Below are 21,265 nucleotides of genomic sequence, written 5' to 3'. Positions count from 1 at the left end.
GGGGCGCCGGCTATCCGAGGCCAACCGAGGCTCCACGGCGCTGCCGTATCGTTCCTCCTGGGCGGGATTCTGACTTAGGAAAAAGTACTTTTAAGCCTGTAATTTGGCAACAGATTCTTTAATTGTAAACTATGAATGCTATTAATGTCCACATTTATCGCTGTTTTTGAATATCCATGAATCTAAATGTGCATTCAGGTTAATGAAAATATTTTTTCAGGAATATGAAGCCATCTACTTAGCAAAATTAACAATACAGATGATGTCACCACTGCAGATAGAAAGATCATTATCAGTTCATTCTGGTGCCACAGGTAAGGAGTTTTTCTTTGGAGAAAGTTGGGGGAGAAAGATGTGGTATGATCAGGATTATACTTTTGCTTATCTCAAAAATTATAAAGTAGTCATTTAGAAAACGTTGAGTAAACTAATAAAGCAACAATTTTCTAAAGGACTGGTTTTTATAATGTATACATTATCTTGACCTTATATATACTGAGGCTGAACCCAAAATATTGCTACTGGGGCTTTCCAGTTCATACATGCATGAGTTTATTATAAGCAAAATTGGTTTAAAGATGTCTCTGTAATCTGTGGGTGACTGCAAACAAGTACTCTCAGTAATACATACCTTAGTCAATCCAAACAGTAGTTTCTAGAAGATCTGCTGGACCAGTTAAATAAGTTAACTCATGGGGTTTGATGACTGTTTGGGAAGATACCAAAGGAGTCATATTAATAGATTTTCTCAAAGGATACAAGAGTTTATTAGGAAGAAGTTTGAAGACAATTGAAAACTGCATTGGTGAGAAAAAACCAGGAAAGTTAGGCTGGGGACGTTTGTTTCTTTCATGTCACAACAGTGTCCCTGCTCTGAGAATAGCATGGGCTGGCCTAGAACTTCCTCATGAAACTTTACCCCATCCACCCTACAGCCCTGCTTTTGCTCCTGCAAATTTCTTTTGGTCTCCAAACGCAAAAAGAACATTTAAAAGAACCATGATATGGGTCTCTGGAGGGTGCCAGAAGTGCCATTTTGATGCGGTGTGAATGGTAGAGTGCAGAATTTGGGGGAGAACAGTTAGAGAAACAACTTCAGAAGGGTGTATAGACCTAGCTTCATAGTTCAATACTTTTGTTTAATAGAAATTACTGTGGTTTTCTAGCAATGCCATTTTACTGACCCCCTCATAAACTATTGTGCCAAGTCAAGTCGAATATGATTGAGTGCCAGTTTTCTACTTGGTTCAATCTAAGTTAACTAGCATAACTCTTGCAAATACCCTTTAATTTCATCTTCCTTATAAAACTTTTGTCTTTTCAACTGTACTGTTCAGTGATATTAATTGCATTCATGTTTAAAGCAATCACCATTATCTATTTCCAAATTTATTCTCCCCCTACCCCCTTTTAAACTACTAGAGCCCTTATGGGAGTTGTTTATAGTTTTTCTCTCTTACAGTCATTTGAATCAATAGCCTAATAAGGTAAGGAGAGCAGGTTATACGTGCCTGGTTGGTATTAGATCTGGAAGGTTGAGTACAGGTGATCTAACTCGCAGGACAACCACTCAGTGCCAGTATAGCACATTACCTATAGTAGCACTGCTGTGTTTATCACTAAGGAACAAGTTACCATAGAATCTTTTCTTTTCTTTTTCTCCTGCTTTATAGTCTAACCTTGTAGGATTTATATCTGTACCTCTCATTGCTCACTGTCACTGTGCACTCCAGAAGACTACACTGAGGGTGTCCTTTGTCATCTTTTCTCCACTTAGAATGCATTACCGTTAGTCTCCCTAGTATTACAAACTTAGTTTAGATACCATTTTCTCAAGACTAACTTTTTTCCCGAGACCCTGAGTGATTCGGGTGCCCATAGTGTTATTTGTGCTTCATTACTGTTTACCTACAAAACAAACTCATGGCTATTTGCTTCAGTCTAACTCAAAGACAAAGTAAAACTAACTGTTCCATAGTTCCCAAAGGTGTAATCTTTATGGAAGCAGATTGCCACATCTTTCTCCTGCAAAATGACTGATGTATTCAAATTCCCAACCGTTTGGTCAGCAGATGAATGCCTAGCCACTGCCCCACTTTGTGCCTCTTACCTTTTTTCCCCCTTTTTGTCTCTGTTTGGGAGCACAGCGCTTCATCTGAAACTTAGTTACAGAAGTTGTTATCTAGCTTTATGGCTTATGTTCTTCTACCTTATTCTAGTGTATTTATTAATACTGTCTTCATATCTTTATTAAATAATCTTCGAGTGAAACATCAGTTTCATGTTTGCATCTGCTTTCTGAATTAACCTTATGGCTGTTTTTAAGCATAGTCTTTAGGACAAAAGTGTATGCCCAGGCCATAGTTAGGCCATCAGCAGCAAACTCTTTACCAGTTGCCCATTTTCCTCCATTGAGATTCAAATTTCCTGACTAAAACTATTAGAAAAATAAGATAGCTTTGATTCTATGTGGGAAATTTCTGTACTAACAGCTACTGATTTCAAGAGTAGATAAAAGAAACCTCTTATGAACTGCTTGCTTTCCTCTCTCCCAGCCCTTAATCTGTTGGTAATGAAGCCATAGCTTTCGTGGAAAAATATTTTGGGCTATTTTTGACAGCAGATCTATGAAAGCAAAAGTAATTCTCAAAGTATAATCATAAATTTAAAATTATTTGCTTATATTTTATTTTGTGGCTTATGTGTTCATAGGATACAAAGTATAACTTGGTAATCAAACACTGTGTCTTTGAAAATTTTTGTTTTCAAACTTTTAAAAATTAATATTATACATTATAGTTGAGGGTCCCTGGTGGCACAAAGGTCAAGCAGACAACTACTAACTGAAAAATTAGAGATTTGAACCTACCCAGCATTTTCACCAGCAGAAAAATAATGTGCTCCCATATAAAAATTGACAGTTTGGAAAATTGTTTATTTATTTTTAATTTCATTATTATTAATTTTTTTGGAAAACTCCTATAGGGTAGTTTTCAGCTGTTACAGGTGGTTACTGTGTGTTAGAATCAACTAGACGGTACCTATCAGCAACCATAATTTGTAAAGAAAGAAGCTATTAGAGTTTTAACATCTTTCATAGTGTATACACAGTAACTAACACTTAATGGGGAAAAAATGTTTGCGAGCTATGGTATTCTAACAAATGAATTTATTAAGTTCTCATGTTTTTTCCTGTACTAATTTTTAGGCAGTTTGAAGAGAACACATGAAGAAGAAGAGGATTTTGGAAACATGCAAGTGGCAACTGCACAGAACGGCTGACTCGAGCAATATTATAGAGGATGTGAATTTCTATTTGAGGAGAAAATACTAAAGACAATAATGTGAATTGATAAAAACACAAGTAGTTTCTTTTCAATTACATGTTGCTTCCAAACATGTTTCTCTCAACTCGTTGAGCAACATTTTAAGATTTTGGACTTCTACAATAGCTGGCACTGATGGTTTTAGTCTTTTTTGTTTTGTTAACCTTAAAATTCTATTAGAAACCAAGAATTTTGGACTTGCAAAGAGGTATTATTGCAATAATGCACTTTTCATACTTGAAATTTATTTGTATGATATAGTTTTTACTTTAAACAAAATGCAAGTTAAGGGGATTTGTTTATAAAAATTGGGTAATTTATAAAAGAATTTACTAAAGTTTGCTAAAATTCTTTTTATGTTCTATATATTACATTTTAAAACATGATTTTAGCTTAATTTTATGATGGAGCTTCTTACAGAAACGTTAAAATACAGGAATCTGTTAACTTTTTTTTTAATCACTCAATACCTTAATTTCCCTTTATTTAAAAATTTCTTCCTGGATTCATTATTAATGGTTTTAAATCATGACATTAATTAACTCTTGTTTCTTTAACATGATCTGATTATTGCTTTCTTATTACTTGTCCTAATAGGTTTAATGAATTTTAAAACGCAAAAACCAGAAAGCTTAATGAACAAAGGAAAATATTTTACTTTATGGTATCATATGGTCCAAAAACAAAGGGTAGTATTAAGTTTCATATGATGTTCTAGTTTGCATTTCTTTTGGTAAAAGCCAAATGATGCACCTGTTCTTTTCAGTCACCTAATCTGTTTTTTTTTCCTTTGTCCAAAATGGTTCTAAACAGTGGTTCTCAACTTTCCTAATGCCATGACCTTTTAATACAGTTCCTCATGTTGTGGTGACCCACCTCAACCATAAAATAATTTTTGTTGCTTCTTCATAACTGCCATTTTGCTACTGTTATGAATCGGGTGATCCCTGTGATAAGGGTCAGCGATCCCCAGGTTGAGAACCACTGAAATAGAGCATGATATACCAATGTAGCTTTTTTGTTTTTTACTTCTCCTTAAATGAAGCCCAGAAAAGTGCCTTGCATCGTTAAAAAAAACAAAAACACCCTTATGACCTCCAAATTACTATGTAGAATAGTTTAAAGTTCTTAATGTTTTCCTGTGATTTTACTTTCGAAGCATAAATTATTTTAAACTGAAAGTCTGAGACTTGAAAACCTCAGTACATTATTTGGAGTATGAATAATTTTCATTTTTTGCTATCTTAATGCTTCTGTGAGGTTGCTCAAACTTTTCCTTAAAGATGCATTTATTGGGGAAAGTGAGTTGTGGGAGATGTTAAGTGTCTTAAATTAGCTTTATAATCAGTTCTTTTAAGTTAATCCAAATGACCCCCATAATTTGCATTAGCAAAGTCACTTTATGGATCCTTTGTTTTCCATGTTTTTATTTATATGTATAAAAAATGTTCTGAAAAAAACCCCACATTTTGTCTATTTAAGTATATGTTGTGAGGGAGGAGAGGAGTGTTTTTAACTTTTTGTAGTTGATGACTTTAGGTAGCACAAACAAAACTCCTTTGTATCTTTTATCGGTTCTCGCTGAGGTGCTTTCTTAATGGGAATGGTTTCCATAGGTTCTCTTGGTACCAAGAGGTACTATGCAAGGTAACCTATTAACACCAAGTTCCTTGCTTTACTTTCCTCCTTGTGATGTAGGAATACAGCAAAAGCTTTTTATCCAGCAGTGGAGAGTAGAGATGAATTGAAATGCTTTGTTAATTAAGATTACTTAGTGTGGATCATATAGTGGTCCAGTATTCTGTTATGTATTAATTCGTTTGGTGTAGTCTAGTGGGGTGAAGATTTACATTGGGTGTTCAGAAATACCAGTTGGTAAAGTGCCAGATGACACAGCTGTGCTGAATTTAGGTAACTATTGTGACTAAGTTAGCAAAGATCTGTCATACAAGCTAAGAATCTGACATTTCATTTTACAAACTTTCTGCTTAAGAGAACTTAATAATAGTAAATTTAAGTTTTAAAAATGAGGTAGTTTTTGTTGTTTTAATGTTTCTTAAATCCACATATCTATCTTCTCTAGTAGTCTGACCAAAAGTACAGATTTTGGTTATTGATATTAATTTCTAGCTGGCAAGTCTCCACATTTTCTACCCACTATAATTTTTATGCTGTAACTAAAGTGCCTGCCCAGCACTGTATGTTAGGGGCAGTTTCTCACAAATACTAGGAAAAGAGATTGGTGTTATCTTGGTTACAGTGTTGTGGGCATGTCCAACCCACTGCCATTGAATTGACTCCAAATTATAGCAACTCTATAGGACAGAGTAGACCTGAAACCCTAAATAAATCTTTATGGGAACCTCATCTTTCTCTCCTAGAGCTCCTGGTGGATGAGAACGAGACCTTGAGGTCAGCAGTCCAACAGTTAGCAGCCTCTGCTCCAGGGCTCCTTCATGTGGCTATTACAGGGATTTAGTCTGTGTCATACAAAATATTGCCAGTGTTTTTTTGTTTTGATTCCATTCTTCCACCTACTGTTTTAAGTAGTTCTTCTAGTAGCTCTTACTGCTCTTGTATTTGGTTTCATTTCTGTGGTTCCTTTATTTCTACTACTGTTTTGTGCTAGTTAACTAAGATAAATTTAGCTGATCATGATTTATTTCTAGAGTGTTTGAATAATGTATGTAATTTGGAGACAATTTAAAGTGAAACTATCAAAAAATAGGAAAACGATTGTTTTTTGAAGGTATGAATAACTTAAATATTAATACTCTAATAGCAGTATTCTAATTTGTTAATTGGTTCATGTTCATTTCTTATACTCGATGTTTAGATAGCCGTTACTTTTGTTTATTGATATCTGCTCTATAGTGGAAAAAATAAACCATGACATAGCATTTGTTAAACAACTCTCAACCACTTTTAGAGCAGATTAGTTAGTTTTGCGGGGGGATTTTGTACCTCCTCTGAGTAATCAGAAAATGTTAAGCATGCCCTTTTAAAGAAAATATAAGATTTCTAATTGTCTTATTACCATGGTAATTCAAGTGAATTAGAAATATTGAACTGCAATCTTGAATTATAGGGTTGAGATGTATATACCAGGATCTCAACTTGATGTAAAGTAAATGAGCAGTTACCTGACGGACTTTCTTTTTAATGATTTAACCCATAACATAACAATTCATAATTCCATAACAAATGTTTCATTTCGGTATGTACTTTATCATTGTATTCAACAGTGCTCCAATAAGGAAATGATAGGAAGTATCTGAGGATTATTCAAAGTTTTTATTAGCTAATTTATTAGAAATTGGAAGTTTCTAGGGTCTTGGAATGCTGGATTTTTGTCTTACCCATCCATGGCAGCTAAAAAGGAAAAAAAAAAAATTCAGTATATTCAGGTTTACATGTTAGCTCCCTTCATAGGGAGTTGTCATACCTCACAGTTCAAAGTGTATTCTATAGATCAGTAACATTATACTGACATGTAATTGCAATTTACTATGCAGCAAAAATGATTCAAGAAAAAAAACCAATAGTGTCTCTTTACCTTTGTATAGGCAACTCCTTCTTAATTTCCTATTAGCAAATATTTGTATTTGGATATAATGCTTAATGTGTGTATAGGAATGTCACGGTGCAAAATGCTGCTAGCCCTGGCACAAAGTATTAAAATTATTTTGTGAAGATTGGTGGTTGTATTAAACTGTTGTGCCATTATACCTCAAAAGGACTGAAAAGTTCATTTATATTGCTTATGCCTCAGAATTTCTTTACTTAGATTGTTAACTTCTGGGTTCAAGTAATCCAATGTTATACTCATGGATTCAGAAGAATGGATGAACATTGGATATTGAGAACCCCTTAAGAGTATCCTCCAAATCATTACATGCACACGTGGTCGGTAGTTCATGCAAATTAAAAGTTCTACTTTACATATATTTTAAATGGTTTGTTGATCAAGTTTGGGATTAGACATGAGGGAACTGGATCTAAAAGGGTAAGGAAGGCATCCATAGAATGGCTTCCACCTATTTAAAAAACGATTTCTTGCTCTTAACAGTACTTTGCCTGGGTTCTGTTTTTCTTCAGATTAAGTTGGCAGTCACAACTATTCCATTACTTTAGATACAACTAGAAGGGAAAATAGAGTTAGCTAACCTATGACAAGCCAGTGATCATAAAATACATCCCAATTTCAGAAGTGTCAAAAAGTGCCCCTTAAGTATGAGTAAAATACAATTGTATAAAGTAGTTGGGGGTATAGTAGAAATTACGAGTGTCACTTGTACCTTGTCAAAAACACGCAGTGCTCCAAAATGTGGCGAGTATAGGCTGCTCCGAGGAAAAAAGATAAGGCTTTCTGCTCCCATGAAGATTTATAGCCTAGGAAACCTATAGAGACAGTTCTGCTCTGTGCTATAGGGTGGCTATGAGTGAGAATCTATTTGATGGACAGTGAGTTCACACTATAGCCCCGAATCCTGACTGGAACAGATAGCCTCATCTTTCTTCCCTTTAGATGCTGGTAGGTTTGAACCATGGGCCTTGGCGTTAGCAGTCCATTGTTTACTGACACAATGTCATCAGGGCTCTTTTCACAAAATGAAACCTCTGGAAGCAGAGAAGTAGTTAGTACACCTGCCGTTGGTATAGGGTTTATATATAGGAAAGTTAGCTTTAGGTGACTGCATGGAGGAAAATCCAAAATCCAGCTGAGGTAGGTAAGCAGCTGGTTTTTATTCCACGTAAAGTTTAACAGTGTATGTGAAAAGGGCTTCAAAAACGTCATGGGAAAAATGAATTAAAAGATGATGGAATTTTTTCCCACCAATTTTTTGAAGTCTGATATAAAATATATTGCTGCCATCAAGTCAATTTGATTTCATATGATCGTGACCCTGTAAGGCATAGTATAGAGCGCCTTGGGGTTCCCGAGGCTGCTAGTCTTCACCGAAGCAGGGTGTGTTCTTTCTTCCCCAGAATGGCTAGTGAATTCAAACTGCCAGCCCAACACTTATCCCACTGAATCAACAGGACTCCTTACAAAGTATATAAAACTAAAATTTAATCAAGCCTGACCTGAGTAAAAAAGTACACACCACACTGGATTCTAACAAAATCATAGCAACAGATTTAATGTAATATGGAATGCAAATTAGAACCAATAATAAAAGTACTTCAACCTAAAAAAGCTGAAATGGGGCAGTAACCAGGATCAGTACCATTTATAATCAGTCACATGAAAAAAAGCTTCCAACACTCAAAAAATATAACAGATGCTGTTGATACATTTAACTCAATTTTGTAACACTCCATTTTTTCATTAAAAAAATGTTACTTCAGGTGAGGTTGCAAATAACCATTGGAAGAAAATAAATATATACCAAGTTTTGCTAATTCTGTTATATAGTATTCTTAGTCCATTGTATTTGCTTTTCAGTACGTAATGCTTAGCTATACATTCAAATAGTTTTACTTTAAATTTTGTCACATTTTATAAGTTAACTTTCATGTCTACTCCTTTAACCTGACCATATTGTTTGCAGGTATTAAGAAAAATGTTGGAAATGTACATTTAATTATCATATCTAACTTATCTGATACATGTAATTAGTATTTGGGAAATGATACATACCTAACTCGTATTTGAATACCATATATACTCGTGTATGAGCCAAGTATTTCCAGCACATTTTTAATGCCGTTTTTGTGGTAAAATTAGGTGCGTTGGCTGATATTCGGGTTGGCTAATACTTGAGTTTATACGATATATATATATATATGTATTTTATAGTAATTTTCAAATTTGATAAACACCTTTCAACATACCTTTAAAAAAAATCATTTTATTGGGGGCTCGCACAGCTTTTACCAGCGTACCTATTTTTTAATGAACAGTACAGAGAGCAAACCTTTAACTCCTTATTACCTTATGAGTACCAAGAAATGAAGCCAAACTTTAGAAAAATACAATGCAAGAAAAAGTTCAAGTTAAAAATATATTCCTTTGGTTAAAAACCATACCACCAACCCCCATAATTTTCTGCCATATTTGCATTACACTCAGTTTTTTCAGTCCCATATTTTTAGAGGTCACTGAGTTGTAGCAAGAAAAGAGTATAACACGTAGCCTTGTTGCATTAGCTTCTTTGGCGATGTCTTCTTAAAATATTTTTATTTTAGAAATCTCCGACACATGTAGTTTTCTTCAGATACTGTATATCCAAACTTTTTATAGAAACCAACATTTTGTGGCAGACATTCAAGAGTAATCTTGTAACAGTTCAGGTTCTTGCTTAGCAAAGTAAGGGTTGATAATAACCTAAAATTTGAAAAGGGGGCAGAGTAGGGGATAGGAGGATAAGAATAGAGCATTGTTAGTAAAAATGAATTTTAATCTAATTATTAAATAGGGCAAATACTAACCCCTAAATTCTCTTTAAAAATGTTTTTGAAATTAATTTTAACACTTAAACTGTCAACCTTTTAAAAAAGCATGGGTAAATTATTTTGTAAAGACACCCTCCCCCTCTTATAAATCTAATCAAACTACTTAGGAATTTGTACTCCCATATAAAATGAGTATATAATAGCTTTTTTATTTAATCATTTAAAATGTAGTATTTGTGGGAGTTTGTAACAAATATACTCTGAATTGGTCTAATTAACACCAAGTAAAATAAAACCGAAAAACCCCATTTCCCTCACAAATCCTTGAACCAAACGCAGTCTACTGATGTGATTTTTAGTGGTGCCCTGGTGGTGTAGTGGGCTACTGAGTGAGCTGCGAGCCACAAAGAATGAGATTTTAATGGTCTTCAACCAGAAAACCAAACCTTTCTGATTCCACTTAATGGTAACTCCATGCTTTGAGGAGGGCCAAAGGGGGAATGGATGAAATTTTGCCTGAACAGGAGGGAGAGGTTTTCCTTTTTTTCTACAGACAAAAATCACATTTGAAAAATAGATTTTAATGGAAGTTATAAATTTATAAAAGGTAAGACTGGGCTAGACTAGTAGGAAGTAGTCTGTTTTGTTCACTGATTTATCCCAAATAAAATAGTGCCTGGCACATAGTAGCTGATGCTTAAAATTTATCATTGAGTGAATTCCTTGAAAGTATTGAGTATCCAGGTAAGGAACTATATCTGAAATATAATTATCTGGTTGATCTCTGGTCACCTTGTCTCTGCCGACTTACAGTTTGCCCAGCTGCTTTCCTCTGCATTCATCACTGACGACCACGTCTTCCACTCTTCCTCTCTGAGAATATGACAGTGTTCAGGGAACTAGCTCTGTTGCAGGCTACATTAAGTGACAGTTGCAGTTGATACGAACTCATTGGTAAAATGTATGGTTTGTATGCCTGAGAGGCACAAAGACAAAATGCAAATCTTGTCTGTACACCTAATCTCCCTTTCCACATTGTTTTAAAGCAAATCTGAGTCCATGTTACCAAAATGTAATCTTATCCCATCAACCTGCTCCATATGATTTATTTTAAATACAGAAAACCCACCAAAATTCAGAAGGTCAGAGAATAGATTCTAAGTGTTTTTATCTTAATACTCAATCATTGCATTTACCTAGGTTTTCTTCACCATGTATTTCATGTGAGTTCAGCCAGCAGGGATGAAAGTTTATAAGCATGAGAAATGTCACAATTACAGGAGAATATCGTATTCCAAACAAACCCTCTAACACTTGGAAGTGGATGGAAATCTTTACCAATGTATATCTACGGCATGTTGAGAAAAAGTAGCTGTCGGGCCTATATTCAAGGTTCTAAACATTACTGTCAAATTACATAAAAGCTTGATTTCTCTAGTACTTTACCAAATCTAAGAAGCCCTCAAGTGCTGCAGTGGTCAAGTGTTGCTGCTAGTATAAAAGTTGGTAGTTCCAACTCACCAGCTGCTCCTGAACCCACTGTCCACTACATGGAGGAAAGGTGACAGTCTGCTTCCAGAAAGACTTAGTGTCACTCTGTCTACAGGGTCACTAAATTGGAATTGACTCAGCAGCACACGGGCATTTTATTTTTAAGGCTTCATGAACAAATGTTTATTACAACATTGTATAAAATCGGACAAAAGTACATCAATACATCTACTAAAATAACATTTCTCTGCCTCCAAAAGTGTAAAGAATAACTTTTTATAATTTGTTGACCCATGAGTTCTATGGTTTTGTAACAATACTTTTGACTTACCATATTTGTTGCACACAGTTATTTTTACACTAAACCTAAAACATTTTTAGCAAACAATTCGTACTCTTATTTTTCCCTCAGCTCTCAGTTCACACTAGGAAAATGGCTCCTGACTTTCAATTTAGCATATCTCTAATAGTATGGTGAAAGGTGGTGAGAAAACTGGATTATCTAATGGCAACTCAAGGTCAATTTTGCTGTGAGTACCCATCCTTTGGACTCATAATCATTAATATGTACCTTGGCACAGGAATGAATGAATTTATGCTCTACTATCAGAGTTGCTGTAGCAACAATCCGTCCAAGAGCCACATCTTCCACTACTGTAACGTAATAATCTCCAGATTTCTTCATGTGCTCAAAAGATTCTGTGGGTATGGGAAAACAAATTGTTATTCTGGTATATACTTTTTGACTTTTTATAATATTTAAAGGTATTTTACCAAAGTAATTTGTGTTCTTTTTCTAATTACTGAGCATGTAGAGATCCTGGGGGTGTTGGAGTAACAGCAATCTAGTTGAGAGGAATTACTAAGAGACAGAAGGGCAAACATGATGGCGGGATAAGAGGAAGGTAAAAGGAAACAGAATAATCTAGGAAGAAAAGCTATGAATAGTGGTATAAACATAGGTGTGTAAACATATGTAAATATGTTACTTCATAAAAATAAGAGGTACTGGCCTATGTACATATACAGCAATACACGGACTCTTTGGGCCTCTGCTCAAGCCCTCCCTCAATGCAAGAAGTTTGTTCTAACAACCTGGCATTCTGTGATGCTCACCCTCCCAGCATGATCCTTGAGGACAAAAACGGGCACATAAGCAAATGTGGTGAAGACAGCTGATGGTGCCTGGCTATCAAAAGAAAATAGTGTCTGGGGTCTTAAAGACTTGAAGGTAAACAAGCAGCCAACTATCAGAGAAGCAAGCCCACACGGAAGCAGCACACGAGCCTGTGCAATCATGAGGTGTCCACGGGACACATGTAACAGGCATCACAAGACCCAAAACAAAAAAAAAAATTTTGTTGAGAACGGGGGTGGGGAGGGGGTGGGTGTCGGAGCAGAGACCCACACCCCATCTGTAGACAATGGGACATCTCACAGAAGGGTCACAAGGAAGGGATGAGTCAACCAGGGCACAGTATAGCTCCGATGAAACACAATATTCCTCTGGTTCCTTGAGGCTTCTTCACCCCCCACCCTCATAATCCCAGTCCTGCCTTTCAGGGTAGGCCGAAGCTATACAATGGTACAGCTAAGAGCTCACAACACACAGAATCCAGGCCGATAAACCCTTTGGGAGGGTAGAAGGAAGGGAGAACCAATCACAATGATCTACGTAACCACCACCACCCCAGGGAGGAGCAATAGAAATGGGGAAGGGAAACAGCAGTCGGTGTAAGTATGAAAATAATTTATTCCAGGGGGAAGGGGGGGGGGGCATGAGGGAAAAAACTGATGCCAAAGGGCTCAAATAGTAAATGTTTAGAAAATGATGGCAACATATGTACAAATATGCTTGATACAATTGATGTATGGGTTGTAAGAGCCCCCAATAAAATGATCTTTTTAAAAAATTAAATAATTAAAAAAATCAAACAGCTGAAGCATCAGCAATTAGCATCAACTGGAATTGTCCATGCATTTTTAAAAATCAGAAAAACAAAGTAAGTGAACAGTATTTATAGATTATATAGGTGGTATCACTTTTGTGACCAAAGCATTAAAACGAGAATTTTGTTTTTGAGGATTTTCATTACTTATTTACTTTAAAATGGTTTTCTTAATCTTCATACTGAACAGGCATTTGATTAGAATAAAACTGCAAATTTTTTCAACACGAGCATGTTTGTTTACATGGTTGTATTCTATACTTTTTCATCTCTCTTTCAAAATATTTTGACAAAACTTAATCTCTCTTTGTGAGTGCAATTATTTCACTCTATCCCATTAGTTATTATTTCACTTAGGAATGGATTTTGTTATGTTATTGAGGAAGGATATATCTTGAGTCAATCTCTTGGGATATAAGGGTTTAAACAAGGGATCAGGGCAGAGATAGAGAAGAGAGATGCTAAATCACAAGACGGTGGCTGGCTCAAAAGCACCTTTCTCCAGAGGCTGCAGAAAGTGGTCCACTAGAGCTGGCGCTCTGAATTTAGCCATCCAGCTTCGTAAACTGAGAAAATACGTTTCTACATATTAAAGCCACCCACCAGTGGTATTTCTGTTACAGCAGCATTAGACAGTTCCTTAAAAGTATACTCATGGTTATTGTTTGCTTTGAAAGTTGTAAGTGAAATATACTTCCATTCCCAAGCATTTTTCCCAAGGTCATACATAAAACAAATGGGAGCAAGGAATGGAATAAATTTCTCCTTACATTTAGTATTTACATTGCTAAAGTAACATGGTTTTTCTTAAGTTATCCAGTATGCATGCAAAGAGGAATTGAGGAATTAACACAGCTTAATACGATCTGATCTCACACAGTAGACAGGAGTCTGGAATGGGAGGAGGAACCAGTGACGTGAGCGCAAACAAACCATGAAAATGATGGGTGTTACCCATGAGGAAGGTCAGAGTACAGAACTGTGTACTGAATGATGTGTAGAAGACCAGCAAAGGCAGTATCAAACAAAGGACACTGCCTAACGGAGCAATGAGCCTTTAAATCGTTCCTTACTGTGCTTGTGGATCAGTGGGTTTGACCTGTCCAGATTTTCATTTGCTCACAGAGAGAGAAAGGATTGACCTAAATGTTATACCTACATGCTTAGTAGCATTGTGGGTTAAGAGAGGGGTTGCTATCTACAAGGTCAGCAGTTTGAAACCACCAGCACTGATGGGAGAAAGAGGAAGCTTTCTACTCTGTCATGTAAGGTCACTAGGAGTGAGAACTGACTCGGCCGAGTTTGGTTTTGGTTTGAATACATACCAACCTAACAATTCTGTAGCAATGAACCAAGAAATTTAGAATATAGTCTTAACATTTAAATTTTGACTTGGTAATGAAAATTCTAAATAACCTAACTATAAAAGAAAATACTATCATTAAAAAAAACCAAAATCTCTAGAGCTACCAACTAGGGCCTATCTGCTAGTAGATTATCTAAAATGACTAAGATTATTTTATAGAACATGGTTATTTCTACATTTGGATTCCAGAATATTTCATCCATATCGATTATTTGAATAAAAAAGAAAATAGTTAATCTGTCATTTATTTAACTTCCAGAAATAAAATTTTGTTTCCCCATTTCACTGAGGAAAAATAGGCTATAGTACTTACTCATAAATTGCTCAGGGTTGACAACTCCAGTCTCTGTCAGCTGACCCAGTACCTTAAGAAAACCTGGTTTTATAAAACATATTTCAAATGATGAGAAGAGCAATGGGGAAGGGTATTATACCAAAAGTATCATTAAAATGGCAGGATAATGGACATTATCTGTAAGAAATTATCAAAGTAGACTAAACTGAAACTTATTTTTTCTTTTTGTAATCCAACTGTATGTAACACAAAACAACAGTGCTTTGCTTGTATAAGATGCTTGGAATAGTCCTGACTTTAATACTCAGCCAGGGTCCCTGGGTGGTACAAACAGGTGCTAACCTGCTAACCAAAAAAAAAAAGTTGGTGATTCATGTCCACCCGTTGGTACTTGATACGAAAAGACCTACTTCTGGAAAGTCAGTCCTAAGAGTCCTACAGCGTGTAATTGTACTGACACATAGGAAGTCACCATGAGTTAGGGTGGCCTCCATGGTAACTTGTTCTAAGTCTTCCACATCCGTGATTTTCACTGGGACCACAATGATGGAGTTCTTTAACTAGTTTATGAATGTAATGTTGACTACAGCTTTTAAAGATCCCTGTTTCATTAATGTTATATTTAGACAGCACACTTTAGAATTCTGAGAATCAACTCCTATATACTCAATAATGAATTTGACCAAAATCAATTTCTTAGGTCTCCTACCAAAAAGAAAACGAGGAAAATTAGAAGATAAATTTTGAGGGGAAAAAATTACTTTAGAGACTGGATGTTAAAATATTAAATATGTGTAGATAAGTCCTTTGAAGTTATCTCTACTTTCTCCGTCAGCTTCTTAGAAAAGATTTTTCCTTATGTGTCATTGACTGTAATTCTCCTTTATGAGAAATCTTTTTGACTTCTTAAGCAGTAAGAATGTTATACTTAAATCATTTGAATTATTTCAAAATATTATTTGATCTTAGCTATGATGGTCTATCATCACTTTAAAAGTGCAAAAAATACTTTGAGTCAATTAAAAAAAATTGTGGGGAAAACAGAAGGCTGGCCAGGATTTGTAAACTGAATGAATCCATACCTCTGTTTAAGTCAGCAGTACAAAGAGGCCTTAAAACCAAGCCTTCTCCAGGATATGCTGGCGAAATGGCTGGAGAAAATGTAGCTGTATTCTGGCTCCAGTCCACTTCTTTCAGTAGATTGGGGTCAAACATAGGAGTTTCATCAGGTTTCATTGTTGCAAGAAGTTCTAAAATAAAAATGTTAATATTAGGAGTTTTTAATCTATAGAAGAAAAGCTTGTACAATGGATAAGAAAGTTAATTGCTGAATGTACGTAAATGCAGTTAGAGAAAGTCTAACAGATACATTTGAGTTCAAGACTAATATCAAATTTTAAACAAAACTCAAATAGAAATCTCCCCAAATTGCTGAAGGATTGGAAGTTTATGGAAATTCTGCCCCATATAAAACAGTTTGTAGCTGGATAAACCAAGAGCAGGAAGGCTGTCTGCCTCAATGTATCTGTGGCTGAATTCCAGAAACTGGAAGAAGACAGTGGGGTCATCCAGTAATGCAATAGGTACTGAAGTAGAGAGCTCACAGAGTTCAACATTTTCCATTTTTTAAGCAAACATCCCGGACTCAGGAAGCTTCAGCTTGATGGATGCCAAAAGTAGTTGCGTGATTAGCTAGCCCAAAGAGCCGATGAGCTCAGTCTTTAAAAAAAAAAAAAATTTCACTGGGGGGGCTCATACAACTCTTATCAAAATCCACACATACATCTGTGTGTCAAGCACGTTTGTACATTTGTTGCCATCATCATTCTCAAAACATTTTCTTTCTACTTGAGTCCTTGGTATCAGCTCATTTTCTCCCCCTTTTCCCTCACGAACTCTTGATAATTTATAGATTGTAATTTTTCATATCTTACACTGTCCAATGTCTCCCTTCACCCAGTTTCCTGTTGTCCGTCCCCTAGGGAGGCAGTTTTATGTAGATCATTATTAGTTTCCCCTTTCTCCCCCACCTTCCCCTTACCCTCCTGGTATCACTACTCTCATTATTGGCCCTAAGGGGCTTATCAATCCTGGATTCCCTATTTCCAGCTCTTATCTGTACCAGAGTACATCCTCTGGTCTAGCTGGATTTGTAAGGTAGAATTCGGATCATGATAGTGGGGTGGGGTGGGTGGAAGCATTAAAGAACTTGAGGAAAGTTGTATGTTTCATCCGTGCTATACTGCACGATCTCCGTCTTTTCATCAAGATTGAAGCCAATGAAAATAATTTTATGGGATTAATCATAACCATGGATGCATTCATTTTAGATTTACTCTAGAGATTAAGTCCAATCGTAACAGGGGCTTCCAAGGGATCTGCTGGGTAAATTGAGGCAGAGTTACCAGCTCAGGATGTTACGTGGATCCCAATAAGGTGCATGGATACATTTTCTCAAAGGACACTGGATGATTGTAGGGGCTTACACAGAAGTTTTCAGAAAATTCAAAACTGCACTGTGAGACAGTTGCAACCAGGAGTTGCTTTCCATCATGACAATGCACCTGCTCAGGGTAGCAAGGGCTGTCTGAAAAGAATTTCTTGTTCCTCGTACCCAAAGAACATTGAAGAGGCGCACTGGAGGACCCCAAACTGCCATTTAATGTGGTGTAACTGAAGAACATGGGATTCTTTGGGGAAGGGTTGGAGAGATGGAAATACTGCCTTCCAAAGTTTATAGCTCTAGATGGAGAATGTGTTGAGACACAGTATTTTCATTTTGATTTTTAATCAAGGTTTTTATTATTTTATGGCGATACTGTTTTACATGACCTTGTAACGTGTGAAGAATGCCAAAGGAACAAGGAATGTTGGGCTATAGAAGTTGAAACTGACCATCTCACCCCAGAGCATAAAGCTGAGGAAGAGCACCCCCACAGCTGGTGGAAGAAACAAACTCCCAGTCGTCATCCAGTCTTCCTTTCTCTCCTCCTACCCCCGTTAGAGAAAGTCTGCTACTTGACACCTGCCTCTCGGTCTTTGAAACACAGAATATAGGACTAGACATGAGTGTATGTCCACTTCTGTACCAAGGGTGCATGCCTATACCCATAAGCAGTGAGCTGACTCCAACTGACAGCAAGCACAGGGGCTACAGAATAAACCTTCACACGGGTTTCGATGCTCGGTCTTTCAGAAGCAGATGTCAGGACCTTTTCGGAGGTACCTCTGGGAATATTTGAACTTAGTCATGTGCACCACCCAGCAACTCCTATAGTTATTGGTCTCTCTTCCCGTCTGTCCATCTATGACAACATACTGCCATAAAATAAGAACACAATATAGGAAAAGAGTAAGTCTGTTTAATGACCGAAAAATTTCCCCAATCACTAAGCCACTATTTTTTTAATTTGCCAATGAATTTTAATTAGCATTTACATTACACAAAACTTCAAATGCCAGTTTCTACTTAACTACTATAGGACTTTTGTCAAATATACTTAAATCTCTACACCAAAATGTCTATGTTCTATAAAATAAGTCTAGTGATAGGGATAGAGAATTTGTAATACCCATTTAAGTTACGAAAAAAAAAGGAAAAAAGTATAAAGCACTTAAATCCTTTTAATACTTAATACATTATATGACATTGCTTACAGAATATATAGCACTCAATGTAATATCTTTTAAATAAATATTCAATAAATTGCATGATCAAGAAGACTGAAAACTTAGAAACCTTGACAGTTTCTCATTCACTAGAGTAGGTGAATATGAAAAATCTAGGATGGTAGTATAAAGATTAAAATTACCCAAATTCTTTAAGAAAAGTAAGAATATAACAACAATCACTAAAATTGGCATACAAAGATAGATAATGGCAACTGATCTTCTACATGCAAAATTATTAAATACAAATATTTATTGATTAAATACAAAAAGTAATTTTAAAAATCATTTTATTGGGGGCTCGTACAACTCTTTTATCACAATCCATACATCCATCCATTGTGTCAAGCATATTTGCTGCCATCATCCATCTCAAAACAATTGCTTTCTACTTGAGCCCTCGGTATCAGGTCCTCATTTTTTCCCCTCGCTCCCCCTCCACCATGAACCCTTCATAATTTATAAATTATTATTATTTTGGCATGTTTTACACTGTCTGATGTCTCCCTTCACCCACTACAAAAAGTAATTCTTGTATGACTACACATTTATATATATTTCTTCTTAGTAACACTGTAAAAATGTCATTTTCTACTTTTTAAATGTGTATTTGCAAACACTTTCTCATGAAATTGGTCAATTAAATAGTAAGCATTTCCAATTAATGACATAATACATTTATGAATATTAATTTTTCTACATTTATTTGGTTAGTAAAGTCTAAAGTTGCCTAGGCTTGCACAGAAACTAATAGGATATTGTTATTATTTTAAACTCTTTAACTTTAAATTTGCAAACAGCTAATTATATGAAAAAGTGTTAAAAGTAATAAAAATGCAGTTGGAAAACAACATGTATACTGCAAAAATTACTAATTTGTGATGAGTTGTATGAGCCCCTAATAAAATGATTTTAAAAAATTAAACTAAACTATTGATATTGAAAAAAATAAATAAAATGACTAATTTACATACTAGACATTAACACCAGCACTAGGTACATGAACATATAATAATATTTTTTAAATTCCCATTTCTAACTTCACTTAACTGCAGAAATGGTCATTCAGCAATGTGTATTGATGAGTATGACAAAAAATGTGGAATGTAAGCTACCATTTTTAAGGAGTAAACCTTCACTTTTCCTTAAAAGTCAAACTTTTGCCTGTTGAACCCCAATGTAACTATATAGGACATGCTGGAATATAAATTTTGGGAAGGTGGAGTGGTGCATAACAACTATGCATCGGCTGGACAGTGTTCAAAGAACTTCATACTAATTAACTTCAATCTTTCTATAAGTATAATTATTATTCACATTTTATTTCATTTATTTATATTATTCACATTTTAACAAATAAGACTGTCCTAGTGATGCAGTGGTTAAATTCAGGATCTACCAGCCGTTCTGTGGAAGAGGTGACAGTCTGCTTTAAAGATGGGCAATCTGGAAACCCCATGGGCAATTCGACTGGGACCTATAGGTCCGTTAGGAATCAGACTCCACCCTAGAAGGTCAGAAGGCTTGATGGACAAGGAAATAAATGTAAGCATGGAGACGTCACAAAGTAAGTGGTAAAGCCTCAATCCAAACCTGTACTTGGAATGAGCACGGAATCAGACTTGGTGCTCAAATGTCAACTCTGTGACCTTGCCTAGGTAAGGCTCTTAGAATCTGTTTCCTCATTTGCAAAATGGAGATAAAATTATTGGAAGGATGAAAGTTTTATACACAAACACCCAACAATGTCTGGCACACTGCTAGAGCTCAAGAAGGTATACTAAAGTCAGCGATTATTTTTAATTTCATGCTTATAATTCTTTTGAAAAGTTTTCCCTGATGGTGCTACTGAAAAAGCATTGGACTGCTAGCTCACCACCACCAGTCCCTATGAGAAAGATGTCGACATGAGCCCTGGGAATCCTACGTGCATTGCTAAGGGTCAGAATTGATTCAGTAGTAGTGTGCAGGCCATGGTTAAATTAATTAAGTCTAGATAGGGGACTACAGGTTATTATGTTTATGTTACACAAAAATTAAACATTCTTGGATAGGAAAGAAAAAAATGGTAGCTTACCATGGAGAGTACTGATAGATTCCCTCTCTCCAGAAGGATTCAGGTATAAAAACTATTTATACCTAGTTCTAAGAGTTTATAAAACGGTAATAAAATAATTTTTAAAAAATCATTGTTTCAAACTTAACATGTAAAGTTCATTCAAAACAGATTTTGTATAGGATAATTTTAGCACATGCATTTTTGTGTTTGTCCCAGATAATTGGGCCCCTGAGGTTTTGCAGTATAATACCATCTAAAAGATGGGTAGCAGGTGTTGTTTTTCAGTGACGCATATAAATTAAACCAGGTAAGTATTTATCGATAAAGTAAAATGCACCTTAAGTGCAAAAGGCAGAAAGAATAAGAAGTTGTAGTCCTGCAAACCAACAAACCATTTAAACATTTCTATATTCATGCTATTTAACATATAGTTGTAAGCAGGAATCCAAAAGAAAATTCAAAATAAATCAAATGAATATAACAAAAAGTGAAAGGGTGGGGGCAAAACTGTAGCGTGGAAAGTGAGCAAAATAGAATTATTAATTTCCATGAAAGAGGGAGAAGCTAGATATAAGGGAAGAGAATCAAGATTAAGAAACCCTCCACCAACGTAACAAAGAGGAAGTGCTGAAATCCTGGTGGGGACTGAGCATGATAGTGGGACAGGAGGTGAATCAAGGGAAATAGAGGAAAGAGCTGGGAGGCAAAGGG

At 35.7% G+C, this 21,265-nt stretch overlaps 2 protein-coding genes across 7 annotated transcripts in view; one reads left to right on the top strand and one right to left on the bottom strand.

Moving 5' to 3' along the window:
- STYX (serine/threonine/tyrosine interacting protein) overlaps positions 1–7,062 on the top strand; it is a 48,432-nt gene extending 41,370 nt beyond the window's left edge. For 2 of the 3 annotated variants that reach the window (XM_045287758.1, XM_045287757.1), the window contains 2 exons: positions 221–314; positions 3,209–3,633. In XM_045287758.1, coding sequence (XP_045143693.1) covers positions 221–314; positions 3,209–3,282 — 168 coding nt within the window. In that variant the 3' untranslated portion in view covers positions 3,283–3,633. Of the gene's footprint in view, positions 1–220; positions 315–3,208; positions 3,634–5,707 lie in introns of those variants that run through there. The other variant, XR_006679864.1, reaches the window with a different exon arrangement.
- A 1,381-nt stretch (positions 7,063–8,443) lies between these two features.
- The window catches only part of GNPNAT1 (glucosamine-phosphate N-acetyltransferase 1), a 17,801-nt gene continuing 4,979 nt past the window's right edge, over positions 8,444–21,265 (bottom strand). For 3 of the 4 annotated variants that reach the window (XM_045287761.1, XM_004698591.2, XM_045287760.1), the window contains exons 2-6: positions 15,909–16,076; positions 14,845–14,907; positions 11,788–11,915; positions 10,537–10,598; positions 8,444–9,657 (exon numbers count right to left, since the gene is read on the bottom strand). In XM_045287761.1, coding sequence (XP_045143696.1) covers positions 9,510–9,657; positions 10,537–10,598; positions 11,788–11,915; positions 14,845–14,907; positions 15,909–16,062 — 555 coding nt within the window. In that variant the 5' untranslated portion in view covers positions 16,063–16,076 and the 3' untranslated portion in view covers positions 8,444–9,509. Of the gene's footprint in view, positions 9,658–10,536; positions 10,702–11,787; positions 11,916–14,844; positions 14,908–15,908; positions 16,077–21,265 lie in introns of all 4 variants that reach the window. The other variant, XM_045287762.1, reaches the window with a different exon arrangement.

The sequence above is a fragment of the Echinops telfairi genome, unplaced genomic scaffold (assembly GCF_000313985.2).
Source record: "Echinops telfairi isolate 266 unplaced genomic scaffold, ASM31398v2 ScPeMD7_18;HRSCAF=68, whole genome shotgun sequence".
In the NCBI taxonomy this organism is placed as follows: domain Eukaryota; kingdom Metazoa; phylum Chordata; class Mammalia; order Afrosoricida; family Tenrecidae; genus Echinops; species Echinops telfairi.
The sequence above is the reverse complement of the archived record's forward strand: the minus strand, read 5'-3'. Positions and strand labels throughout refer to the sequence as shown.